The 24,085-nt window shown below is 35.4% G+C and overlaps 1 protein-coding gene across 1 annotated transcript; it reads left to right on the top strand.

Annotated features, from left to right (window-relative positions):
* The first annotated feature begins 11,095 nt into the window (after positions 1-11,095).
* LOC114711771 (uncharacterized) lies at positions 11,096-11,482 on the top strand. The gene has a single exon (XM_028896199.1). It carries the CDS (start codon positions 11,096-11,098, stop codon positions 11,480-11,482), a length of 387 nt encoding a protein of 128 aa, XP_028752032.1.
* Positions 11,483-24,085: the final 12,603 nt, after the last annotated feature.

Genomic DNA, 24,085 nt, shown 5'->3' on the forward strand with positions numbered 1-24,085 from the left:
CCTACTGGGGTTTAGCCTTCAAAATCATCCCACTAAGGTTACCAGCATACCCTTTGGCTCTTAATCATCTCCAATTGCCATACTTGAGCCTTTAAGGCCTCATCAGAGTCTCTAACTTGTCTATCTCATGGTTTCGAAAAACTCTTACTTTGCCATGTAGTCCCTAGGAATCGCTCTCTCCCTTCCAGGGAACTTTTAGAACTCTTGCTAAAAGAAGTCTAGTAAATTGCCCATTTTAGAATAATTTTGGTACTTTTAGGCCCAAAATTTGGATGTTACACATGCCAAGACAAGATTAAGCAACTAAAATTAATATTAAGCATAATTAATTCAGCAAAAACAAATTCTAATACAAAATGAGATGTGTTGAAAGCTATTTATAGCATTAACTCGACCCCTAGAAATTAAATGCATAATATTTCAAAAATCTTAAAATTAAATGAAAATGACAATTAATGATAAAAGATAATAATAAATTGTTAAAACCAAATATTCCTAATACTAAAATACAAAAACATCCTGATTAATTATTACTCCATATCCCATTAGGGTTCCATGGCCCTTTCTTTATATCTTCAACTAGATATTATACAGTATGTATATATGATAAATCTATGCTAACGATCATGTCTCTCTCCTTTTTTCTTTTATAGTTTCTTAAAAAAATTAAGTAAAATACGAAACATGAGTAGATCTTCTAGTAAAATTCCTTTTTATCCTTTAATTGATTTAATAGAGGAATATTAATGAAAGATGATTTAATAGGTGCAAGAATCTACACCTATTTAATTATAAAATAAATACTAATCAAGGAATCATTAATCCCTTTACATTTGTTAACTAGGGAGTTTCTTCACCAAAGCATTAGCAAGGCTATAGTTCAACGAGCTTAAAAGTAAACTGAGAATGATATGTATCCTATTCACCAGTTTGAGAGAGAGTGTTGATGTCATTTTGCGCCTTAAGCCTAAACAATCATGATTAGTTGTTAATTGGGGTTTTAGTTAGTTTCTAAAGACCCTTAAGATAGCAACATATTTGATTTGATTTTATGTTATTGCTTTGTTTTGATTCTTTCAATTATTATGTAATCAAGGTCAATCCTAGTATCAACTAATAATCTAGGATGTGTTTGTAAGTTTCGTTTTCTTCCATATGAATGAAATAAGTTAGTTTGGGCATCACAAAATTCACATTCATCTTCCTTCAAGAGATTTCATTTGTTTAATAAGCTTACCTTAAATGTTGATGACAAAAAACAACTTTATTATATAATGAGTTTTAATCTATTGCTTTTGGCCTACAAAACCTATTACCTTTGCTTTATATTTCTTAAAATATCTAGAGTAAAGTTAGAAAGGTTTTGAGCAATAATAATAGTGTTTGGAATCATTTTGAAAAATCCAAAACATTGTTTGAACATATTGAACAATATGACCTAAATTATATATGCTTATGACTTGAGTTACTAATTAAAGGAGAAGAGTCGTGGTTTCTAAAATTATTACATCATAGACTCAACTTATTTCAAGCATAGAAGATAAGAATAGTAATACTTAAGCGATGATTAGGATAAGAATAACAATATCATGGCTGTAACTCTACTTCTTTAGCCTTACATTGCATCCCTCTTTTAAAGCTCTTACTTGGAAAATTTTAACAATAGAATAAGATAATATCTTAATAACCAGCTGTTCTACCTAGCACACACTAGCATATGCTCATGAGGTGCTATTCACACTACAAGTATGCGGGTTGTGACAAGTAATAAAATGATAAGCGTAATATCCTGTTAATTTTAACATGGCAAATAAGAAGCTTAAAACTGACAGAGGGCTAGGCAAAGTAGTAGAGACAGAGATGGAATAACTTTTGAAGTGAAATCAGGGTAGGGACTGGACTATCATTTTGAAAAATTTTGATCAAAGAAGGGCATTATTGAAAACTATGCTTGAAATTCCTAAAAATTCTAAAACATTCATGAAAATAGAATAGAGTGTATGGAATAGTATTTGAGGCCTTAAAGGTGAAATTAGGATAAAAATAATTTATTACAAAATTTTATTAATTAATAGTATTTTGGCTAATTTGGGGAATATTAGCTAAAATGAATTATTTTAAATATATAGAGGCATCAATAATCCAAAAACAAAAGAGGAAAAATTTGATGAGAGGTTATTACAGATTGTAAAATTAATCCTAACCTCTAAAAGTGTAGATGCTAGCTTTAAAAATATTTAAGTTGAATTATGTGGGTAAAGAGCTAATTTTGGGAATAATTGAATAGAGGGAGTTACAGGTCAAATTTTAACCTGAGAAAAAATAGTAAAGTTCTCCTCAACAAAATGGAATTATTGGCATAGAGAAACAAACTTTCAGAGTTACTAGATTAGACAAGATTCAGGAAAAATTTAACCAATACAGGGAGGTTATACACTGGAATAACATAAAGCTTGGTAGAACAATTTTTTTCTAAATTTTCTACTATTTATGGGGCCAAAAATGATGAGGAGGACATGGACGGAATTATACAATTTATCTAAGTACATAACTAGAAGTAGTTAAATTATAATAAAATATTGTTTTATAATCATATGGGTAATCGGTGGCATGACATGTGGCATGATCATGGAGGGCAAGACAAGATCAAAGGGCAAGTGTACAAGGAAATTACAACATTTCACCAGAGGCAAAATAGGAAACCTAAAGCCAAAAATCTGTTTATAAATACCTCCACAAACCTCTTAATTCAGCAAAATTAGAGAAAATTGGGAGGAAAGGTTTTGTTCTTGAATTTGCTAAAAGGAAGAGGAAAAAGGAAGAAGAAGACCAAGAACCTTCAAACAATCATCTAAGGTAAGTTAAAGCATGCATTAAGAATTTAATTAACTTAATTTATGAATGATTTGGGATTTATTTGGATGATTGAAAATAGCTAAAAACCCTACAGAACCTTGTTGCCTGATAGAACCCAATCTTTATGTGGTTTTCTCAAGTGTTTTATGTTGTTTTGCAATACTTTTACCCTCATTATGCATACATTTATATCCTTTTGATTATATTAATTCATGCATTGCATTATGCTGTTTTAGGGGTAAAAAGGTCATTTTTCTTTCCTTGATTTGTAATCAGTTAGTCTTTACAAAACTCCTTGTTGTTATTTTCAGGCAATTAGAGAGGGATCTAAGACCCAAGATAGAGCACAGACATAGCTACAAAGTCATAAGAGTCAAAACATAAGATTAGAGTGTTCTTTGTCCCCAGGTCGCGACATGACTTGCTGAGGTCACGATCTGGATGCTCTTTAAGTGGAACTTTGCATTTTGAAGCTAGTTTAGAACTGAAGGCCCTCTATGTCCCCAAGTCATAACATGGCCTTCTGAGGTCGCGACCTGGACTTGCCAAGTCACGACATGAGATCATGAGGTCACGACCTGAGTGTGTTCAGTGAAGCTATGCATTTTGAAATAGGTTTTTCAACTTCTACACTTAGGGGAGGTAGCCACTACGAGCACAACACTCTATTTTGTAGATTTACAAAGGGATGAGCCTTCATCATATTCTCTCAAGTCTCTATTGATCCCACACCCAAAACCTCCATTTTTCCTCACTTTTCCACCATTTCCTGTGATTGTGAGCCGATTAAACGACTCTAACCACCTGCTTTCCCATTTTTCTAACTCTCTTTTTAACATCACTCATGGCTGTTCATACCTGAAGCAATTGTGACCAGTTTGAAGACATGAGAGGCTAAATCTTAGTGACAGAGGACGAAGGTTAAGCTCAAGGAATTAATGAGGGATTTTTTTTATAGTCTAAATCTGTGCTTAAATTTGGGTTGAACATTTCTATGTTTAGGAATTTTCTACACTTATGTAAGACTTGATTTATCATTTGTAAATCTTGTGTTTAGATTACTATATTTTAATTGGATTGGATATTGTTAATGTTGATTTATCTATATGATATATCAGTTTTGAATCCTTGTGGTCGGTTTATTATCAATGATCATTGATAAGTGATTGTTTACTTGGTATTTTGGGTTGTTGATTGACAATCTGAGGGCATTTGCATCATCCATTCATTTACACTCTAAGTGATTTTCAATAATGTTTTAAGACATGTTAATTAACTTTGATTAAAGTGAGTTTTTATTAACTTAAACATTAGACCCAAGTGATTGCTTTGGGTTTTTCATCAAACCTAGAGATTTCTAATACACCTAATCAATTTAAGAGCAGTGATAGCGGAGTTTTCATCATCAAGAGACTATTCTATCATAACTTTCTTTTAATCCAAAACATTCCTTCATTTGTTTAAAAGAACAAAAAGATTTACTGTTTTACATTTTATCCTTTTTGCACCACTGTTTTATGACTCAAACCCCTTTTTACTCACCCAAATTTACAATGTTTTTGATAACCTATCTAGACTAGGGTTTCTAATAACAAGCTCCTCGAGAAGAACAACTGGTTGCATCCTATACTGCACTTTTCTTTTGGTGCAATCACTTTCTTGATGATCCAAAAGGTGACAATCCGGTCTGATCAATAGTGCCATTGTTGAGGAGCCATTGAATTGGTTCCCTAGTAATTAGTTTTCAATACCATTGTGATTTGGGTCGATTCTTGTTGAGCTTTAGTTTCTAAATTTAGCTTTTGCATTTCATAGCATAAAAATTTATGAGAAATTGAAACAAATATCGTATTTTACTATACTTTTGTATTTGCACTCTTGCACAGCATTTTTGCATTAGTTCTAACTTGATTCTGAGTGTTTTGGCCAATTGCTTAAAGGTTTTGAACTTTGTGCATAGTTTATTGAGCATTTGGTTGAAGTACTTAGTGAATTTTCCAAAGTTTTGGTAAAAGTAGCTTTTTGTGACTTGAAGTCGCGACCTTATATTTTCTTCACTTCAAGATATGCTTTCTATGCACTCAAGTCACAACCTGGATATCCCAAGTTGCGACCTGAGCTAGTTTTTTAGTGAAAATTTTCTAAGTGTTCAAACTTACTCTTTTTACATAGCTTTGCTTTCTGCACATATTTTAAGAGTGTATAGCATTCATACACCTCAAACTCACTGAGCATTATTTGAAATCATTGAGTTTACCTCAATTTTGAACTACACACTTGGTAAATACCAAAATTTTAACACTATTTTCCTTTTAAACTCTATTTGTGCTTGAATTTTAAGTGTTTGTGCATGCCTAGAGTGTGTAGAGATAGGAGAGGTAGAGATACAAACCTCATAGCCTACTTATTTTACGAGACGAACCCCATTCATCTAGTGAGAGTGAGGAGGTAGAAGAGAAAATCATGACTGAAGTACCTCCTAATGGTGGGAATGGGAATGGCAATCATAATAGACCTAATAATGGTAGTAATAAGGGGCAAGGAGAGAACAATGGCCAGAATAGGATTAATGGACAACCTAGGGGTAGAACTATCAAGGAATTAACTCAATTTGATGGAAACTTTGATCCTATATTTGGTGCTTTTCCTACTTTTAATGTAGATTTTGAGATTAAGGGTTAATTGATTCACTCACTACCTAAATTTCATGGCCTTACAGGTGAGAATCCACACTTGTACCTCCGGACTCTTCATATGCAGTGCATGTCTATGAAGCTAGTAAGGGCAAGCATCGATGACGTTATGTGGAAGGTATTTCACTTATCCCTGGAGGGCAAAGCTAAAGAGTGGTACATGAATTTACCGCTCTATGTGGATAATGCTTACGAATCATGGACTAGTTTGAAGAAGACATTTTTGGATAAGTGCTTCCCCTCCACAAAGATTTCAACTGCCCGTAAAGAAATTTTAGCAGCTAAACAACAACCCTTGAATCATTTTTTGAGTTTTAGAGCAGATTCCAAGAGATGTTGACCAGGTGCCCCAATCATCAAATTCTTGAGGAGTACTTGCTACAATATTTCTACAATAGACTATTGACATATGATGCGCAAGTGTTGAATACCGCTACAAATGGATCTATTGAGAATATGGAAGTATGGGCTGCATGGGAGCTAATAAGGACCTTTGCTCTTAACCGACAACATGTAAGCTCAAGAGATCCAAGGGACCACAAAACTGAAAGGGATCCACTGTTGGTCAAATTAGCCCAAGACATGTCTAAGCTTGCAAGCATTGTCAAAAGTCTCCGCTCCAACAAGCCTCAGTCTCTTGCTTTAGTGGCTACAAGCTGTGAAGTTTGTGATTCCGCTATGCACACTACTCAGAATTGCCCTGGACTATTTGAAGAAGTAAATGCCATATACCAAGAAAGAGAGGGCTAATATCAGAAAAGGGACCCCTGCTCAAATACCTTTAACTCTGGTTAGAGAGATCATCCAAACTTTAAATGGGGTGGGAGAGCAAATAGACCAAATCAATTCTAAGGTCATCAATTCCCTGATACTGGAGCCTCTTCAAGTAGTTTTCAAGATCCTTCAAGAGCTATAGTCACAACTTCACAAAATACTATGGTATCTCAACCACCGCTAAGAGGGGATGACACTTCACATGTCTTGAAGAGCATGACTGCATAGATAACAAACATAGAGGGGCGAATGAAGGAGAGTGATGATAAGTTTGTCTTTATAACTACCATCTTGCAAGGGATGCAAAAGGATAACTTAGATGTTCATAAGAAACTGGAGGAGCTCACTTTGAAAAACATCGATGTCACCAGTCATTTGACCTAGCTGTTTAATACAGTCAATGACATGCAAGCTAAAAGTGGTGGTAGTATTCTCTCTAACACAGTGATTAATCCTAAGGGCCTCAACACTATAACCTTCAGAAGTAGTAAAAGGGTTTACTTTGAGGGTGAAAGGGTAGATAAAGATGAGTTTGAATAAGATGTAGCAAGCCCTCCACTTTCCCGAATGAGGTTGGGCAAATCTGAGAGCTCAAAAAAGGAGGAGCTCATGATAAGGACAAGAACACAAGAAGACCTAAAAGAGGAGGTGACTCAAGTACATGAAGAAGTACCTTATGAGGCTGTATAAGGAAATGAGAACATTGTGGACAACTCAACTTACAAAGGCAAGCAAAAGGAAGAGAAGGCAGAGACTAGCACACAAGGAGCCTCTAAGTCGGAATGTATGGGGGTATATACTAAAGATCTCCTTTTCCCTAAAGCCTATTTTTTTGGTAAGAAAAAGTTTGATGCTGAGTTTGCTATTGATGCGTACACTTTATTTAATAAACTGGAAATCAATGTACCTATAATTTAATTCTTGATGGGAAACCCTAAATATTTCAAGTTATTAAAAGAATTGTGTAATGACAAACAAAGATTTAGGCCCCTCAAGAGGATTCAGGTGAGTGCTAATGTGTCATCTCTATTTAAGGCTGAACTAAGCACCAAGATCCTAGATCTTACACCATCCCCTGCACTATAAGGAAAGTTCACATAAAAGGAGCATGGTTAGATCTAGGAACGACTATAAATGTCATGTCTTGGTTAGTTTACTTGGTCTTAGGGATAAATGGCCTAAACGACATAAGTGTAGTACTCTAGCTAGCAGATAGGTTTATTAGTTATCCTAAGGGAATAATAGGGGACATTCTAGTTCAAGTCAAGAACCTAGTATTCCCTGCTGATTTCTATGTTTTAGACATGTTAAATGAACTTGCAAATGAAAGCACTCTAATTTTGGGGAGGCCTTTCCTCCAAACTTCTAAGACTATCATAAGCATGAAGCATAGCTGTATCACAACCGAAGTGGGAGACCATGTTGTAACTTTTAATATGAATGAAGTTATGGGTTACCCTTTTGATAATTCTACATTCATGGGTTTAAATGCCATTGATTTAGCTGTTGAGCAAGTAAGAGATGAACATGAGCTGAATATGCATGATAGCTATGACATGGGTTCACCTAAATTGATCGATTCTTCTGCTGCACCATCACATGAATCTTATGAGCTTGACTCGTCTTTGAGTGCATATGATGAATATTTCAATTCCCTTTCTTCTCTTTATTCATTTTCTAGTTCTTGTGGAGATGAGGTGCCATGCATTAATTCCTTAGAAATTGATAGAATGCTTTCTATTTCCTAACATTTTTATTTTTCTTCAAGTTTTGATTCCATTTTTGTGTTCATAGATGATGTTGCCCTTGGCAAGGGTCCTTTAGCTAATATTACAGGTGTTCAAGAGATGATGGATGCTAAAAATGGAGTAAAATTTAAGGAAACAAGCCTCTATGACCTGAGATTGTGACCTGAGGAATCTCAAGTCACGACTTCAAACCAATCCTATCAAGAAGGTGGCTTATGTGAAGTGAGGTCATGACCTGGGCATGTGAGGTCACGACCTAAGCTCCCTGTTTCACCAACTAAACTTCAGACTTTAATTGCTTCACCACCTTATGTCTTAGAGAATTTAGTTAAAGGGCCAATATTTTCTGACTTAACTATTAATCTCACACACACACTCTAAAATCACACCTCATACCTTGTGATTTTTGAATGATCTAATCTCTAACAATATGTAGGTATGGAGGTGAGCTAACCCAAGATCCGAGGGAATTAAGGCAAGCATAGTGGATCCAAGTGAAGCTGGTAAGTGCATTTCTTAAGAGTCAACAAAGGGGAGTTTCTCTAACTCTATTGATTTTCCTACTCTAATTCCTTCGATTATCCAACTCCCAATTTGGAACTTAAAGATTTACCCCCTAATCTTAAGTATGCTTATCTGGATGCTAAAAGTAAATTGCCTGTTATTATCTCTAGTTCTTTAACTAAGAGTGAAGAGTCTAGTTTGATGAGTGTGCTTAGTAGGAATAAGAAGGTTTTAGGTTGGCAATTAGATGATATTAAGGGAATCGATTCTACTATTTGCACCCATAGGATTCTGTTGATGAGGGTTCCAAGCCAATTAAACAAAACTAGAGGAGACCGAATCCTCTAATATTTGATGTGGTTAGAAAGGAGGTAGACAAACTTTTAGTGGATGGAATTATATACGCTATTTCTGATAGCGAGTGGGTGTCACCAGTACAAGTTGTGTCGAAGAAGAGTGGGATCACAGTAATAAAAAATGAGAACAATGAACTCATCCCAACTAGAGTGCAAAGCTCATAGAGAATTTACATTGATTATATGAAGCTGAATGAGGCCACTAGGAAAGACCACTTTCTCTTACCTTTTATTGATCAAATGCTTGAACGGTTAGCAGGGACGAGTCACTACTGTTTCCTAGATAAGTACTCTATATATCTTCAAATTCCTACAGACCCTAGAGACCAAGACAAGACTACCTTCACTTGTCCATTTGGAACCTATGCCTATAAAAGAATGCCTTTTGGTCTTTGCAATGCCCCTGACACATTCCAACGCTACATGTTATCCATTTTTGTTGAATTTATTGAAAAATACATAGATATATTTATGGATGATTTTACTGTCTATGGCAATTCTTTTGATAAGTGTTTACAAAGTAATGACAAAATTCTAGCACGATGTATTGAGAAAAAGCTTGTTTTGAATTATGAAAAATGCCATTTCATGGTTAATCATGGCATCGTCGTAGGTTGTTTAATTTCTGATAAAGGAATAGAGGTCGATAAATCTAAAATAGAGGTGATTTCTTCTTTGCCCTACCCTACCAATTTGAAAGAGTTGAGGTCCTTCTTAGGGCATGTAGGGTTTTATAGAAGATTCATCAAGGATTTTAGTAAAATTGCTCTACCTCTTTTCAAACTGCTGTAAAGAGATGTTAATTTTCAATCTGAACAAGAATGTGAGCTAGCTTTTGATGAATTGAGGAATAGGTTAGTTACTCCCCCCATTTTGACCTCTCCTAATTAGGAATTTCCTTTTGAAATTTCTTGTGATGCTTTAACCCTAAGTGTCAGGGCAATATTGGGTCAAAGGGACAATTCTGTCTCTAAAGTAATTGCTTATGCCTCTAAAACTCTATACGTAGCTCAAAGAAACTACACCACCACTGAAAAGGAATTGTTTGCAATTGTTTTTGCATTTGATAAGTTTAAACCTTACCTTATCAATTCCAAAGTGGTTGTATTTACAGATCATGCAGCAGTAAAGTATCTCTTCCACAAACCTCAATTGAAGACAAAACTCTTAAGGTGGATCTTGTTACTTCAAGAATTTGATGTGGAAGTGAAGGATAGAGCTGGCAATGTCAACCATGTAGCAAATCACTTGAGTAGGCTACCACTAGAGATGAGGGGAGTATTAGATTCTGATGTTATTTGTGACTCATTCCCTGACCAATCTCTATGTGCATTGTTTATTTCTCAACCATGGTTTGCTCATTTAGTGAACTATCTTGCTACTGGTCTAATCCCTTCTCACGTGACTACTTTTTAGATTCAAAAGCTTAGGAGCGAGCTTCCTACTATATTTGGGATTCACCGCATTTATGGAGATTATGTGATAACCAAGTAATTAGACGGTGTATTCCTAAAGTTGAAGCTCGTGCCATTTTGGAAGCTTGCCATGACACCTTATGTGGAGGACACTTCAGCACTGGGAAAATGGCTAGGAAAGTGTTAGATGTAGGTTTTTATTGGCCCACCCTATTTAAAGATGCTTTCACCTATTGTAAGGTATGTGATAAATGCCAAAGATTTGGGGGGCAAGTAGAAGGAATGAGAGGCCTCAACAACCAATCCTCTTTCATGAGATTTTTGACATTTGGGGAATAGACTTTATGTGCCTCTTTCCACCTTCTCATAGCTACACCTACATCCTCCTAGCCGTAGATTACCTTTCTAGGTAAGTCGAAGCCATCCCTATAAGAAAAGATAATGCACCTATGGTTTCTAAGTTTGTGAAGTCTACCATCTTTAGTAGATTTAGAGTACCCAAGGTGTTAATCAGTGATCAGGGAACTCCTTCCTGCAACAAGTTGCTCACCAACTTGTTAGCTAAATATAGGGTTTCCCACAGAGTGTCCACCCCATACCACCCTTAAACCAATAGCCTAGCTGAGGTGTTAAATAGAGAAATCAAGCACATTTTAGAGTGCATTGTCAAGCCATCCAATAAAGACTGGAGCTTGAGGTTGGATGATGCATTATGAGCCTACCACATTGCCTACAAGATGCCAATCGAAATGTCTCCATATCGGATCATCTATGGAAAATTGTGTCACATATTGGTAGAGCTAGAGCATAGGTCGTATTGGGTGGTTAAGAGCTGCAACACTGATCTTAAGGAAGTTGGTCTGAACAAACTTCTTCAAATTCAAAACCTTAAAGAAATGCGATCGAATGCCTACCACAGCTCCGACATCTACAAACAGAAGACTAAGCTTATTCATAATGCCAACATCCTAAGGAAGAGGGTCAAGGAGGGTGACAAGGTCTTAAGGTATCAAGCTCGGTTCAAGTTTAAGAAGGGTAAATTCAAGATGAGCTGGGATGGACCCTACATTGTGATAAAAGTGCATGATTTTAGGATGATAGAGCTAAAGGAGGAGGCCACGGGCAAGATATTCTAGTGCAACAGTCATCTCCTCAAGCTCTATGAAGAGCCCATGCAGCCTTCTTAAGGCCAGGTCATCCCTTTCCTTTACCTCTTACTTTTCACATGAACTTTCCTGTGCCTACATTATCTTGCTTGTGACTGTTTGAGATTGTGAAAGGGATGTCCTCAGTAGAAGTTGTCTTTTTAAATTTCTGTTGGTTTGTGTTTGTTTTGAATAATCTCCCCTAGTTTTGATTTGGATATGATTATGATTATGCTTCTGTCACCAACGTACACTCATTTGCATTCTTGAGTTTACCCATCTTTGCACTTAGCTCTTTTCTTCTCCCTAAAAGGATGATGTGTTGTACTTCAATCTCGAATTAAACTTGACAACTTCCACCTTCATTATTTTTGTTTTTGAGCTTTGCGTTTTTGGTATATAACTGTGTGCTATAATGAGGATATTGCTTTGAGTGTGTAGGGGAGGGAGGTTTCTATCTGAGCTTAAAAGTGGTGTTGTGATTTGTTTTTTTGTTACACCTTACTTCTAGAATAACTTAGAGTTCATTTAGAACCATTTTAGACCACATTGGATGGTCTTGAGCTCAAAAATCACGTTGAGGATGCTGGTTTTAGATTTTTACTATTCATGTGGTAAGTTCCAGTTTTCTAAATAGAGTAGTTCAAAATTTTGTGAAAAGATATTTGAAAGATCTTTCAAGAAAAAATAATCTTGTGAATCAATTCCTTTTGAGAAAGTGTCAGGTTTTTGTGGAAGTCACCACTGTCATTTTGGTAAAAATCCTTTTTCCAGATTTTGGACCTTAACTTTGAAAATTCACCAAAAATGGAACAGGTGCTTATTTTTAATGTGCTACCTATCAAATTGAATCTCAGGACGTGTTCTACATGCATACCAAATTCATGACTTACAACATTTGGGAACTTAGTCAAAACATAGCTCCAAGCTGACGGTCTACTTAGGGTTACAACATCCCATCATTATACATTTACATAACTAAAAGTCAAATGATTTTTATGGTGTAGCACCATAATTTTACCCTTGAATCTGTAGCTTCCCCTTGGATGATTTAGTCCCTAAAATGTTAGATTAATTTTGGAAGGATGACATTTCAATGAAATCCCAGTAGCAAGAATAATCAATCATAACATCAACATCCATTAATTACAAGCATTCAAACCTTTTGCTATTAGTAGGGAACTGCTTAACGTCATACATGTAGCACTCTAACATGAAATAGCCAGGCACTTAAAGCAAGGAGTATAGCTACACAATCATCATCATCATCATCATCATCATTTAGCTCAACCACATAATAACACATGAAATTGCAGAGCAATCAATGCAACAATTAACATTAAAGTTAAGTCAATCTTACTACCTTGCTCCAAATGCTCTTGCTTTCTTTGCTCTTCTTCCTTTCCTCCACAAATATCAAAACCTAACATCACAATCCATAAAAAGGGTAGCAAGATTACTAGCCAAACCATATAAAAATCAATAACAAAACTCAAGTAACCCCTTAGCCCTTAAAGCTTTAATCTTTGTTCTTTAACTTTTGAGCTTTGTTTCTTTAAATCCTAAAAATCCTTTCTTGGTTCATTCCTACATAATTTTTCATGTAGATTCCAAATATTTACTTAGATTTAAGAAAAGAAATCTCCTTCCTTAAGATCCAAACTGACCGAACACTTAGGGTTCATTGTCTAAAAATTACAACTTTAATTTTTAATGCTTCCAACACTTATACCAATTTCCTTTTTAAACATCATGGAAGCATCAAAACTTTGGAAATCTTATCCTAGGGTAGAGTTCTTAAAGTGGCCGAATGGTCTCTCTTGAGAAACAATGATGAAATCTTTTCAAAAGCAACATACAACCACTTGAAACCATCATGAAATAAGATGTTCTAACTATGTCTAGCAACCAAAACTTCCCTCCCTTCTCTATATTCATTTTGACCAGCACAATAAAAAGGGAAGAATTAAAAATTTCAACCATCCAACTCAAGAGAATCAAACAAGAAACATCATAGGACCAACCACTAACCTTAACTCCAAGCTTACTTGATCAAAGGTAGTTGCTTTCTCCTTGCTTGAGCTCATAAATATGGAAGATCGCTTTCTCTTTCCTCTTGGCTGAAACTTACATCTAAAAATAGGGGAGGATAAGCTTTCTTTAATGCCCAAAATATCTCATCTACCACGTTTAATGAAGGTCCAAGTATCAATCCCCTACTTAATCTTGTAATCTCTTTCTTAATTAAGAAAATCCAAATGTAATTAATTACCAAAAGTTAAAATCTTCTCCATTTAAGGCTTGACACTTGGTAACTGTAAAGACTCTCCATTAGAGGCTTAACAAGTGGCAAAATGTAGGCCAAATGAAGTGCAAGACTCTACTTCTTACTTTATCCGTGCACTTTTGCTCCGAATTTAATTTCTTTTATATAATTATAGTACTCTAGCCTCTGTAATTATTTTCTATCATATCCATAATTTATTTTCCTTATTTTTTATTCTTAAAATACCCTCTTTCACTCAAACTCAAATTCCTGTTAATTATATAAAAAGGAAAACTATTTTCCTTCTCATTATTGATTTTTCCACTTGTCGAAAGAATTAGAAAATATCTTGGATATTTTAGGGTCTTTTTAATCCCATAATCTCTTATAATTTCTTGGGATATCATAGAAACTTTCTTAGAATTTTATTCTCCTTAAAACTATTTATTTGGAATTTTCCAAGTAAAAGGCCTCAAATTAACCTAAACTACCCTTAAATTCCTCTGTAATTTTTTCAAGGGTAATTTGGTCATAAAATCAATTATACATCCTCATATAATTCTCAAGGAACATTACCCTTATTATTCCTTAATTTTCTAAAGCTTGAAAATATTTTTTCATAATTATTTTTGACCAATTTTCTTTAATTAGTCAAACTTTCATGTTTGACTTGGAAAATCAAAATAATTATTTTCCACCATAATTCTTCTATTTCGCTTTATCATCTTTAGCCCTTAAATTTTTAGGAATATCCTTATTTTTAATTACCATATTACTGGATGTGACATTTTTTGGGTTACTCCTTGTTGTGGGTGGTTCTTGTTGAAACTTGCCAAAATTTTTCAAATTTTTTTGAAGTTTTTGAAATTTTTCCTAATCTTCCATCACTTATTTTTGAGTTTTATATTGAATTCTTGAAATTTTGGTGATGGATTGCTGAGTTGGGTTGTTACAAGTATTTTGGTAAGTGGTTTTGGTATAGGAACTTAGAATTGAGGTTTTTCAGGACTTAGAGAGTCAGAGGGCTCTTTGTGACTTTAGGTCATGACCTTGCTGTCTCAGGTCACGACCTGGAGGTTAGGTTGGGAAGGAGAGCTCTCGGGTTGTTAAAGTCGTGACCTCATTATACCAGGTCACAACTTGGGGAAAGAACCAGGTAAAGGTTCTTTGTAACTTGAGGTCACGACCTAGAACCTTTCTGAAACCCAAAATTCCCCTCTGTCTGTTGAAGTCGTGACCTGACAAGAAAAGTTAGAAATTTTTTTGCTTATTCACCTCTTTGCCCTTAAATTTTCTCACCCTATTTACTATTTTACCCCTTGAACCCACCCTGTTTTTCAACTATGTTCATTCCAAGGATATAAAACCCTAATCCTTTCTTGTAAACTCACAAACCCTTAAACCCTTTTATCTTCTCATCTTCTAATTAACAGTAGCCTTTTAGTTTTCTCTCAGAGTTGAAGTCGCGACCTCTTCTTCCAACCTTTCATTCCTTAACTCTTCTCATAACTGCAACCTTTCACTTTTCCTTCAGAGTCATGACTGCTCCACTCTTTTTTAACGGTTTGTCCCCTCCACCACCATTAATCTACCCAATTCCAGTCTCTCTTCTACGTCTGGGTACCCCATTGCTTTTCTACCTTTGAAATTTCACTACCTCTTGCTTGAAATCAAGGCCCTGCTCAACTCTTACGTGCAGTTTATTATGTTTTTCCTTTCATTTTCTCTTGTTTTAGTTCTAGTTTCTTGTGTTTTCTAGGGTTAGATAGTGTTTGTCTTATTTAGGTTATAGTTTTGATAGAGTGAATGTGTGAAATCAATGGTTAGGCTGCTGTTTAACTGGTTTTGAAACTATTTGAGACCATACATTTTGACGAAAACTAATTTTGAAATAACTAGTTTTTGAATTCTGATTGCTTGTATTTTTCTAAAAATTTTGGAACTAGGTCATGACTTGAATGCACAGAGTAGGTTTTGCATTGCTGAAACCACCATTTTTATCTGCCTACTGCAATTTCTTAATAAATTCTGATTTTAACTTGAATTGGCTTTGAAAGAACCTACTTTTAAGCAATGACTTGGTTTGAAAACTTGAATTTTGACAAGATTTTCCCAATGGTTTTTAAATGCAAGTTCTTCCAATTCTAAACTTTAAGGTTTTTCCCAAGTTGAGTCTGGGGGGTCAACTGAGTATGGGGTTTTCTAGGTTTAGTGTTAGGTTTTTTTTCCTTTAGTTTTAGTTTGTTTCTTTGTGGTTTTATGTTTATTTTGTTTGTTGATTGTGTTGTTTGGTGTAGTGCTTAGATGTCACGCACAAAGAACCCTGATGTATCTAGGAGACTCAACTTTCAAGGGAAAAAGCAGTAAAAATGTTTGCTAATAGGGGGTGGTATAAGAGCGATATTTCCCAGAAACAGACAAGTACGACTTTTACAAGCTCGCTAAGGAGTGAGGCTTTGAGGAGCTCATGAAGAAGAGGAATAAAGCTAATTTGACATTAGTAAGGGAATTCTACATTTGCTCTACCATAGATGGGTGTATGGGGATCAGTTTTAGAGCATAGGAGTGTTATTTTAGTTGGGCTGCGGTTGGGTCTTTCTACAAGCTGCTTGATATTCCTCATTGCGAGTTTCAATATTTAAAGACCAGACTTGATCAAGTCTCCTGGAATGAGGTCTTTCAAACCATCAAAGTTGAGGGAGCTGGCTGAACTGCTAAAGAGAGTGGGTGGAACTGTTTTGAGTGTAAGAACATAAATGATGAAGCCAGGATTTGGCTAAACTTCATGTCTTACAATGTGATGCCGACAGCTCATATATCTAATGTCTCTGAAGAGGGCGCACTTCTATTGTACCTCCTGATGACCAAGCAGCCAGTTGATATCCCTATCATAGCCCTGGGTTAGATTTCATATTGTGTTAACAATGTTCAGACCCTTTTGGTATTCCCATACTTAATCACCGACATGTGTGCAGTGAAGGAGATACCAACATGTAAGTCTGACTTGACCCTAGAACCCGCTGCTACTAGATGCTACATTGCCTTAAAGACCAACAAAGCTAGGAAGAGAGTAAAGAGGGTGATGGAGGAGGATCCTGAAGAGGAGGCAGCTGAGGGTGGCTCTAGTTTTACCCTTGTAACATCCCGATTTTTGGGCCCAGAAGTACTAGAATTAGCCTAAAATGAACAGACTACCAGACCCCTTTTGGCAAGAGTCCTAGAGGTTTCTCTGGAAGGACAGAGGGATTCCCAGGGACTTAATGCAAAAGAAAAGTTTTTCGAGACTAAGGAAAGAGAAAGTTAGAGACTTGGATAAAGTCTCGAGGCTCAAGAATGAGAAGTTGAGATAAGTATAGGTCAAAAGTTATATTGGAGGCCTCAATGAGGTAAATTATGGGGTAAAGTCGAACCAGGGGCAGAATCATAATTTTGTAAAGTTTCGGGCCGGTAAGGGCAAAAGTGAAAATTATGCCCAAAAATTCCAAAAAAATCCCAAAAAATGGGAAATGGCATGTTAAGTCCTGTATATGAAGAAAAATGACAAAAATACCCTTGGAGTGACTTTAAATGAATTTTTAATATTATGGCTCGTTTTGAGGTATAAAGCTAGATTTAATTATTTGAGCCATCAGGAGGCCTTAGAAATGTAAGTAAAAATAGGGATTCAGGAGTTAAGAAACTATAAAAAATTATAAAATTAGTATCATCCCCAAAAGGCCAGCAGAATGGTTTTAAGAATGCTTAAAAGCCAGTTATGCTGAAAAAGGGCATTTTAAAGAATGATTTTTAAGTGGGGCTATAGGTTGAGTTATGGCCTAAGAAAATTCAGAGATTTTCTCTAGAATATGAGAAATTTTATGATATTTTTGGATGAATTTTTGGAGCTCTAGATTGAATAAAATGCTCTAGTCAAATATTAAATAATTTTGTCCCCTAAATAGGAGACAAAACCAAAGAAAATATCTAAGGGCCATCATGACGATGCTGAGTCAGCATGCTAAGTCATCAAGCGTAATCATGACACCTACGAGTCATCATGCTGAGTCATCAAGCGTAATCATGACACCTACGAGTCATCATGCTAAGTCACCAAGCGTAATCATGACACCTACGAGTCATCATGCTAAGTCAGTCACACCTAAGTCGCTGAGTCATAATCATGACACCTACGAGTCATCATGCTGAGTCAGCAGAAGATATTTATGGACAGCATAAAAATCAGAACTCAATACGGGAATATTTTGGATAGTCCTTTGTCTACCCGTTATAGTGAAATCTCTACTGCATGACTCAGTAAGGTTAAGTAGCCTGTCAGTAGAGCTAATTATTTTCATATATGCTCCTCTAAAATGGCGGCATATATGTACCTTTTATTGCCCAAAATTTTAAGAAGAAGTTGTCCTAGTGGTACAGGGTAAGTTAGGACCCGAAAAATATCCGTTACTGTGCAAGATTGGCTTGATAAGTGGAGAAATAATTAAGGAAATATTTTTACACGAATTTTCCATTTATTTCCTCCCTATTTTAATGCCAAGTTGATGAGTGGGCATGAAAGGAATTCTTTAAGTTGTTAGAAGAATCTAGAGCAATCAAGAAAAGTATAGAAGAACCTAGAGGGAACTAGAAATCTCTAGAAGCATCTACAAGCTTCTTGAAGTCATGACTCACCAAGACACTTGTCATCTTCTTAGGCTATGTTGCTTAAGATGTGTACACATGGAAAGGGTGGTTGAATGGAGGGCTAAGATCAAGTCTTATGCAAGAAGGGCATATGTGGAATTATGGAAAGTATGAAGCCTATAAATATCCATGGTTCATTTTCGTGCAAGCCCATTTTAAGAGGGGAAACTCTTGCAAAATCAAAACTAGAGAGAGAAAGAAGAGAATTCTAGAGAGGGGAAGTGACTTGGAACCAAGGTAAGGCTTCTAAACTTCTCTATGTTGGTTTATGGTAGTTATACGTTGATTTTATGATAGTTTGATGATGTTGGGAAGTTATTTTCCTAAGGGGAAGTGCTGCACAAATTTTATCAAAATGATAGGGAATAATTTTATGAAACTAGAACATCAATCCAAAATTAAGAGAAAAGGGTTAGGTTCAAGAAGGTTAGTCTTGAACTTTATATAATCTCTTGGTCCTAATGGATTGTATGACCCATGTGATTATATTTAGGACCTTGGAATATCCAAGAGGATGTTGATGATGTTGACCGAAAGCCCTTGTGGTTGGGAAGTCAAGGGAATCAAAAGAAAAGCAAGAGGAAAGCTTGAGGTGCAAGGTAATGAACTTACCCTTTATGTGCTTGATGTGGTATGCTCATATGTTGGTTTGCATTTGTTGTTTGAATGATGTTGTGACATGATGGTTGTTGTTGGAAATACTGTGTTTAATATGTTCCCATAGCCATTCATTTTTATACCAAGCATAAAGCATGATGGCATGTCACTAGTTAACTTAAGTTTATGAAAAACTACATACCATACACTAGCATCCATCTTGTGCATGTATGTGGTAATGTTTGCTACTGAGATTCCCTTGAATCTCACCCCTTCCTAACCAACCATTTAGGTCAATCAACAATGGGCAATAATGGCATGAGAAGTAAGCGGAGAATTATTCTTGTTAATGGATGAGACTATTGATGAATGTATAATTCTCCTATTTTGTAAACTATGTCATGGATGCCAATGATGCCATGTATTTAATTATAATGTTTATGGCATGAATAGAAATGTATGAGAATGAATGGGAAAGAGTAATCCCAAGTTATGTATGTCAAAGAAATAAAAATAATTAAAGTAAAGAGTAGTTAAAGGGCAAAACGTAGGTCCTGGGGTAGTGAGTTTGTAGCTCCAGTTTGACCTAGTAAATGAATAAGTTTAGCCACAAGATTTGGCATACTTATAGTACACATCCCAAGATTTAAAATGAGAGTTAGATCGCCTCAATTAAACGTGTACACAAGGAGATACGAATTTTCAAACTTGAGGCACAGAATCTCAAAGTTCCAGGTTTTACCAAATGAACAGTAATCTTTATTGATTAAAATGTATGAATTCGGCAAGGATAAGTCCAATTAGATATTTTTCTCTTAAATATATTTCAAAGAGCTTTTGGTATAATTTTAGAACACCTCAATACGATTTTTATAGAATTATTTATGGTTTTTCAAAGTTGGACCTGTAATATGAAATTTAAACAGTGAATAGTAACCCGAGTAATTATGTTGAAATTTTTAATTCACGGGCTTGTGTCATGATCCGCTTGAACCATAACACTTCTAAACGTGTACTTTAAGGGGCTAAAGGTAGGATGTTTCAACCCTTGCCTCCTTGAGTGAGCAAATTGCCGCCTTTAGTCAATAAGTGACTAATTTGATCAGGGAACTCCAAGAGCAAAGAGCCATTAATATGGCCAATAAGTGCAGAAGGCAAAGATTCTTGGATCCTTTGATGCTGTAATTGGCCAAAGCTCAAAATATTGCTTTTCCTATGGGTTACGAGCAAAGCTTTTGGCAGCATTCCATTCCTACCGCATACTACTTCAGTGAGGGTCCAGGACAGTCTTCTGGTACCACTACTGCTGATGCTGAGATGGACAGAGAGGATGCTAGAGCAGGAGGGGAAAGAAGTGAGGAGGATGCTTGATGTTCTTCTACTGAGAGTCTTTAGTTTTTAAGTTTTTTTCCTTTGTTTCTGTTGCTCTTTCTTGCAAACTCTGTACTTAAACTAAATTTTTTGGTGTATTGAAACTTTAATTCAATGAATGGTTGTGTTCTTATTGTTTTATTTGTGGTTGCTGCTGTTCTTTTCCCCTTTCCCTTAGATAGTGAGGACACTGCCTAGTTTAAGTATGGGAAAGGGATTTATTTGGCATTTGTTGCATTGCTCTTGTAAAATTTTTCAAAATCCAATCTTTCATCATCAATCTTTAGTCTTGATTTGGTTGTGGGATGATGAATTGCTGTAAATTGGATCATATTTGACTGTACCGATGCTTGCTAAAAAGGTTTTATTTGTTAAACTTGACTAGGATTTGAATTTTTTTTGTTTTAGTAGCATTTTGTGGCCTCATGTTGCGACCTCACTACTTCAGGTTGCAACTTGAGATGTGTCTTTGATAGGGTAGGCTTTCTATGTCTTCAAATCATGACTTCACTACTTTTAGGTTGTGACCTCAATCCCTTTTCCATACTTGGTGCTCTCTGTGTCTCCAGGTCACGACCTCACTAATTCTAGGTCGTGAGCTGACTCCTATTTCTATACACCACTTTCTTTCTTTTTGCTTTTTGTAATACTGTATAGAAGGAACCTTTTTAAGCTACATTTGCATGTTTTTCAAGCAAATCATTGCCTTTTTAATCTAACCTTGTTGTATCAAATAGTTTTTCTCAAAAACCATGCCCATCCTTGAACTTTTAAAAATTCTGGATTTTGAAAGTGATTTCTCTAAGACTCTATGGGTACTTTTTAAGATCCAAGCATGTTCTTAAGTGATTTTTTTTAATCTTTTTAATCATCATCCTTTGGTTTTCTTTGGTTATAAGTGTCCTAATGCCTTGCAACTAATGCATGTTGATTGAAACTTTGTGTATGAGCAATTGAGATATGAAACCCTTGTTGGAAGGACATTCTTGAGCCTTAATTTCTTTATTGAGTGATTATTCATGTGGTTTACCTTCTCTAAAACTTGTTTTAGCTCTTGGTCAAAGTTACGTGTGCATTTATAATTTTAAATATGATAGAAGCATTCTTTTCTACACCCTTTATCTAAACACAATCCATAAATTTCTATCCATTGTTTAACCCTTTTGATCCTTCACTTCCTTCATTTCATTTTCTTTTTGAGTGTTTGAACTACAATTTTCATTTGAGTTAATTTCATCTTTACAATTGAGTTTTCCTAACCTTTATGGATCTTTATGGGGAATATCAGTTTTGGGGAAAAAAAGGAGGGGCAGAAAAGGAAAAAAAAGAAACAAAAAAAAAGGGAGGTATATATTTATATACTTAAGTTATAGCAACAAGATAAAGTTAAATGAAGTATTTCCTTGGTGCTAGAAGGTTAGGATCTGAACTTCTTTGTCTAAGAATAGATGATATTTGACTCATATTACTTTCATTCTTGACACTTGATTTCATCATGTTTCCATTTCATCTAGCCTTTCCATCATGATAACCCTAAAAGCCCTCTTGATACTTTACATGAATGCCGAATAGTAGTAGAGATTTTAGAGTTATTACAAGCTTATGGTAGGATGTTTACTACTTGAATTTTGAGTGAAAAGAACCTTAATGAGGAGAGAAGAGTGAGTTAAACACTTACATCCCTTAAGTGAATCTCTATTGCTCATGCATTTAGAGTCAGTTGCACTTTGTATCTAATTACTTGGCATTATTCATGCTATCATTTTTGTTTTCCTAAAGGATATTAATTGATTAGCTCTTGAGATTATTTTTAAGCATACTGGTTTCCTTGATTGTACTTGTACTATCTTTGGAATGATTCAAGTCTTTGTCCAGGAATACAAAGGTTTAAGTGTGGGGGAGTGATAGAACCCAATCTTTATATGGTTTTCTCAAGTGTTTTTTGTTGTTTTGCAACACTTTTACCCTTATTATGCATGCATTTATATCCTTTTGATTATATTGATTCATGTATTGCATTCTGCTGTTTTAGGGGTAAAAATGTCATTTTTCTTTCCTCAATTGTAATTGTCTTGATCTGTAATCAGTTAGTCTTTACAAAGCTCCTTGTTGTTATTTTCATGCAATTGGAGAAGGATCTAAGACCTAAGATGGAGCATGGATATAGCTAGTTAAAACACAAGATGGGAGCATTCTATGTCCCCAGGTCACGACATGACTTGCTGAGGTTGCAACCTGGATGCTCTTTAAGTGGAACTACGCATTTTGAAGCTAGTTTAGGACTGAAGCTCGTCTATGTCCCCAGGTCGCGACATGGCCTTCTGAGGTCGTGACTTGGACTTCCCAAGTCGCGACATGAGATTATGAGGTCTCAACCTAAGTGCGTCAAGTGAAGCTATGCATCTTGGAATAGGTTTTTCAACTTTATACTTAGGAGAGGCAGCCATGATGAACACAACACTGTCCATTCTATAGATTTGCAAAGGGATGAGCCTCCATCATATTCTCTCAAGTCTCTATTGATCCCACACCCAAAACCTCTATTTTTCCTCACTGCTCTACTATTTCCTGCAATTCTAAACTGATTAAACCACTCCACCCACCTTCTTCCCTATTTTTCCAACCCTTTTAATTAGCATCACTCGTGGATGTTCATGCCTAGAGCAATTATGACCAATTTGAAGATATGAGAGGCTAAATCTTTAGCCTCTTGGTGATGGACGACAAAGCTTGAGCTCAAGGACTTAATCAGGGAGTTTTTCTATAATCTAAATCTATGCTTAAATTTGTGTTGGACATTTCTATGTTTAGGAATTTTCTGCACTTATGTAAGACTTGATTTATGATTTGTAAATCTTGTGTTTAGACTACTGCATTGTAATTAGATTGGATGCTGTTAATGTTGATTTATCTATATAATATTTTAAATCCTTGTGGTGCAGCTTATTGTCAGTGATCATTGATAATTGAATTGTTTACTTGGTATTCTCGGTTATTGATTGACAATCTTAGGGCATTTGCATCATCCATTCATTTACACTCTGAGTGGTTTTCAATAATGTTTTAAGACATGTTAATTAACTTTGATTAAAGTGATTTTCATTAACTTAAATATTGGACCCAAGTGATTGCATGGGGTTTTTCATCAGACTTAGAGATTTCAAAAACTCCCAATCAATTTAAGAGTAGTAATAGCTGAGTTTTTATCATCAAGAGACTATTCCATTATAACTTCCCTTTAATCCAAAACATTCCTTCATTTGTTTAAAAGAACAAAAAGATTTACTATTTCACATTTTATCCTTTTTGTACCACTGTTTTATGGCTCAAACCCCCTCTTACTTACCCAAATTTACAATGTTTTTGATAACCAATCTAAACTAGAATTTCCAATAACAAACTCCTTGAGAAAAACGACTAGTTGCATTCTATACTGTATTTTTCTTTTGGTGTAATCACTTTCTTGACGATCCGAAAGGTGACAATCCAGTTCGATCACTACCCAAAATGCCACATGACTTGTTATGAATGATTAGAAGATGTCATAAAGATTAGATGATAGAAAATGGTTGGAAACTTGTGTTTTAACTTAGCTTATGAAAAAATTTCAACTTGTGATATATATACATATGATCCGGCCAAACTTAGATAATGAGGCTAGGGTTTGATTCATGTTAATT

Source organism: Neltuma alba, unplaced genomic scaffold, assembly GCF_004799145.2.
Source record: "Neltuma alba isolate B1F8T4 unplaced genomic scaffold, ASM479914v2 tig00011318_pilon, whole genome shotgun sequence".
NCBI lineage: Eukaryota > Viridiplantae > Streptophyta > Magnoliopsida > Fabales > Fabaceae > Neltuma > Neltuma alba.

Excerpts from the sequence above, each read along its gene's own strand:
- LOC114711771 (XM_028896199.1), top strand. The coding sequence starts at position 11,096 with ATGTCTCCATATCGGATCATCTATGGAAAATTGTGTCACATATTGGTA.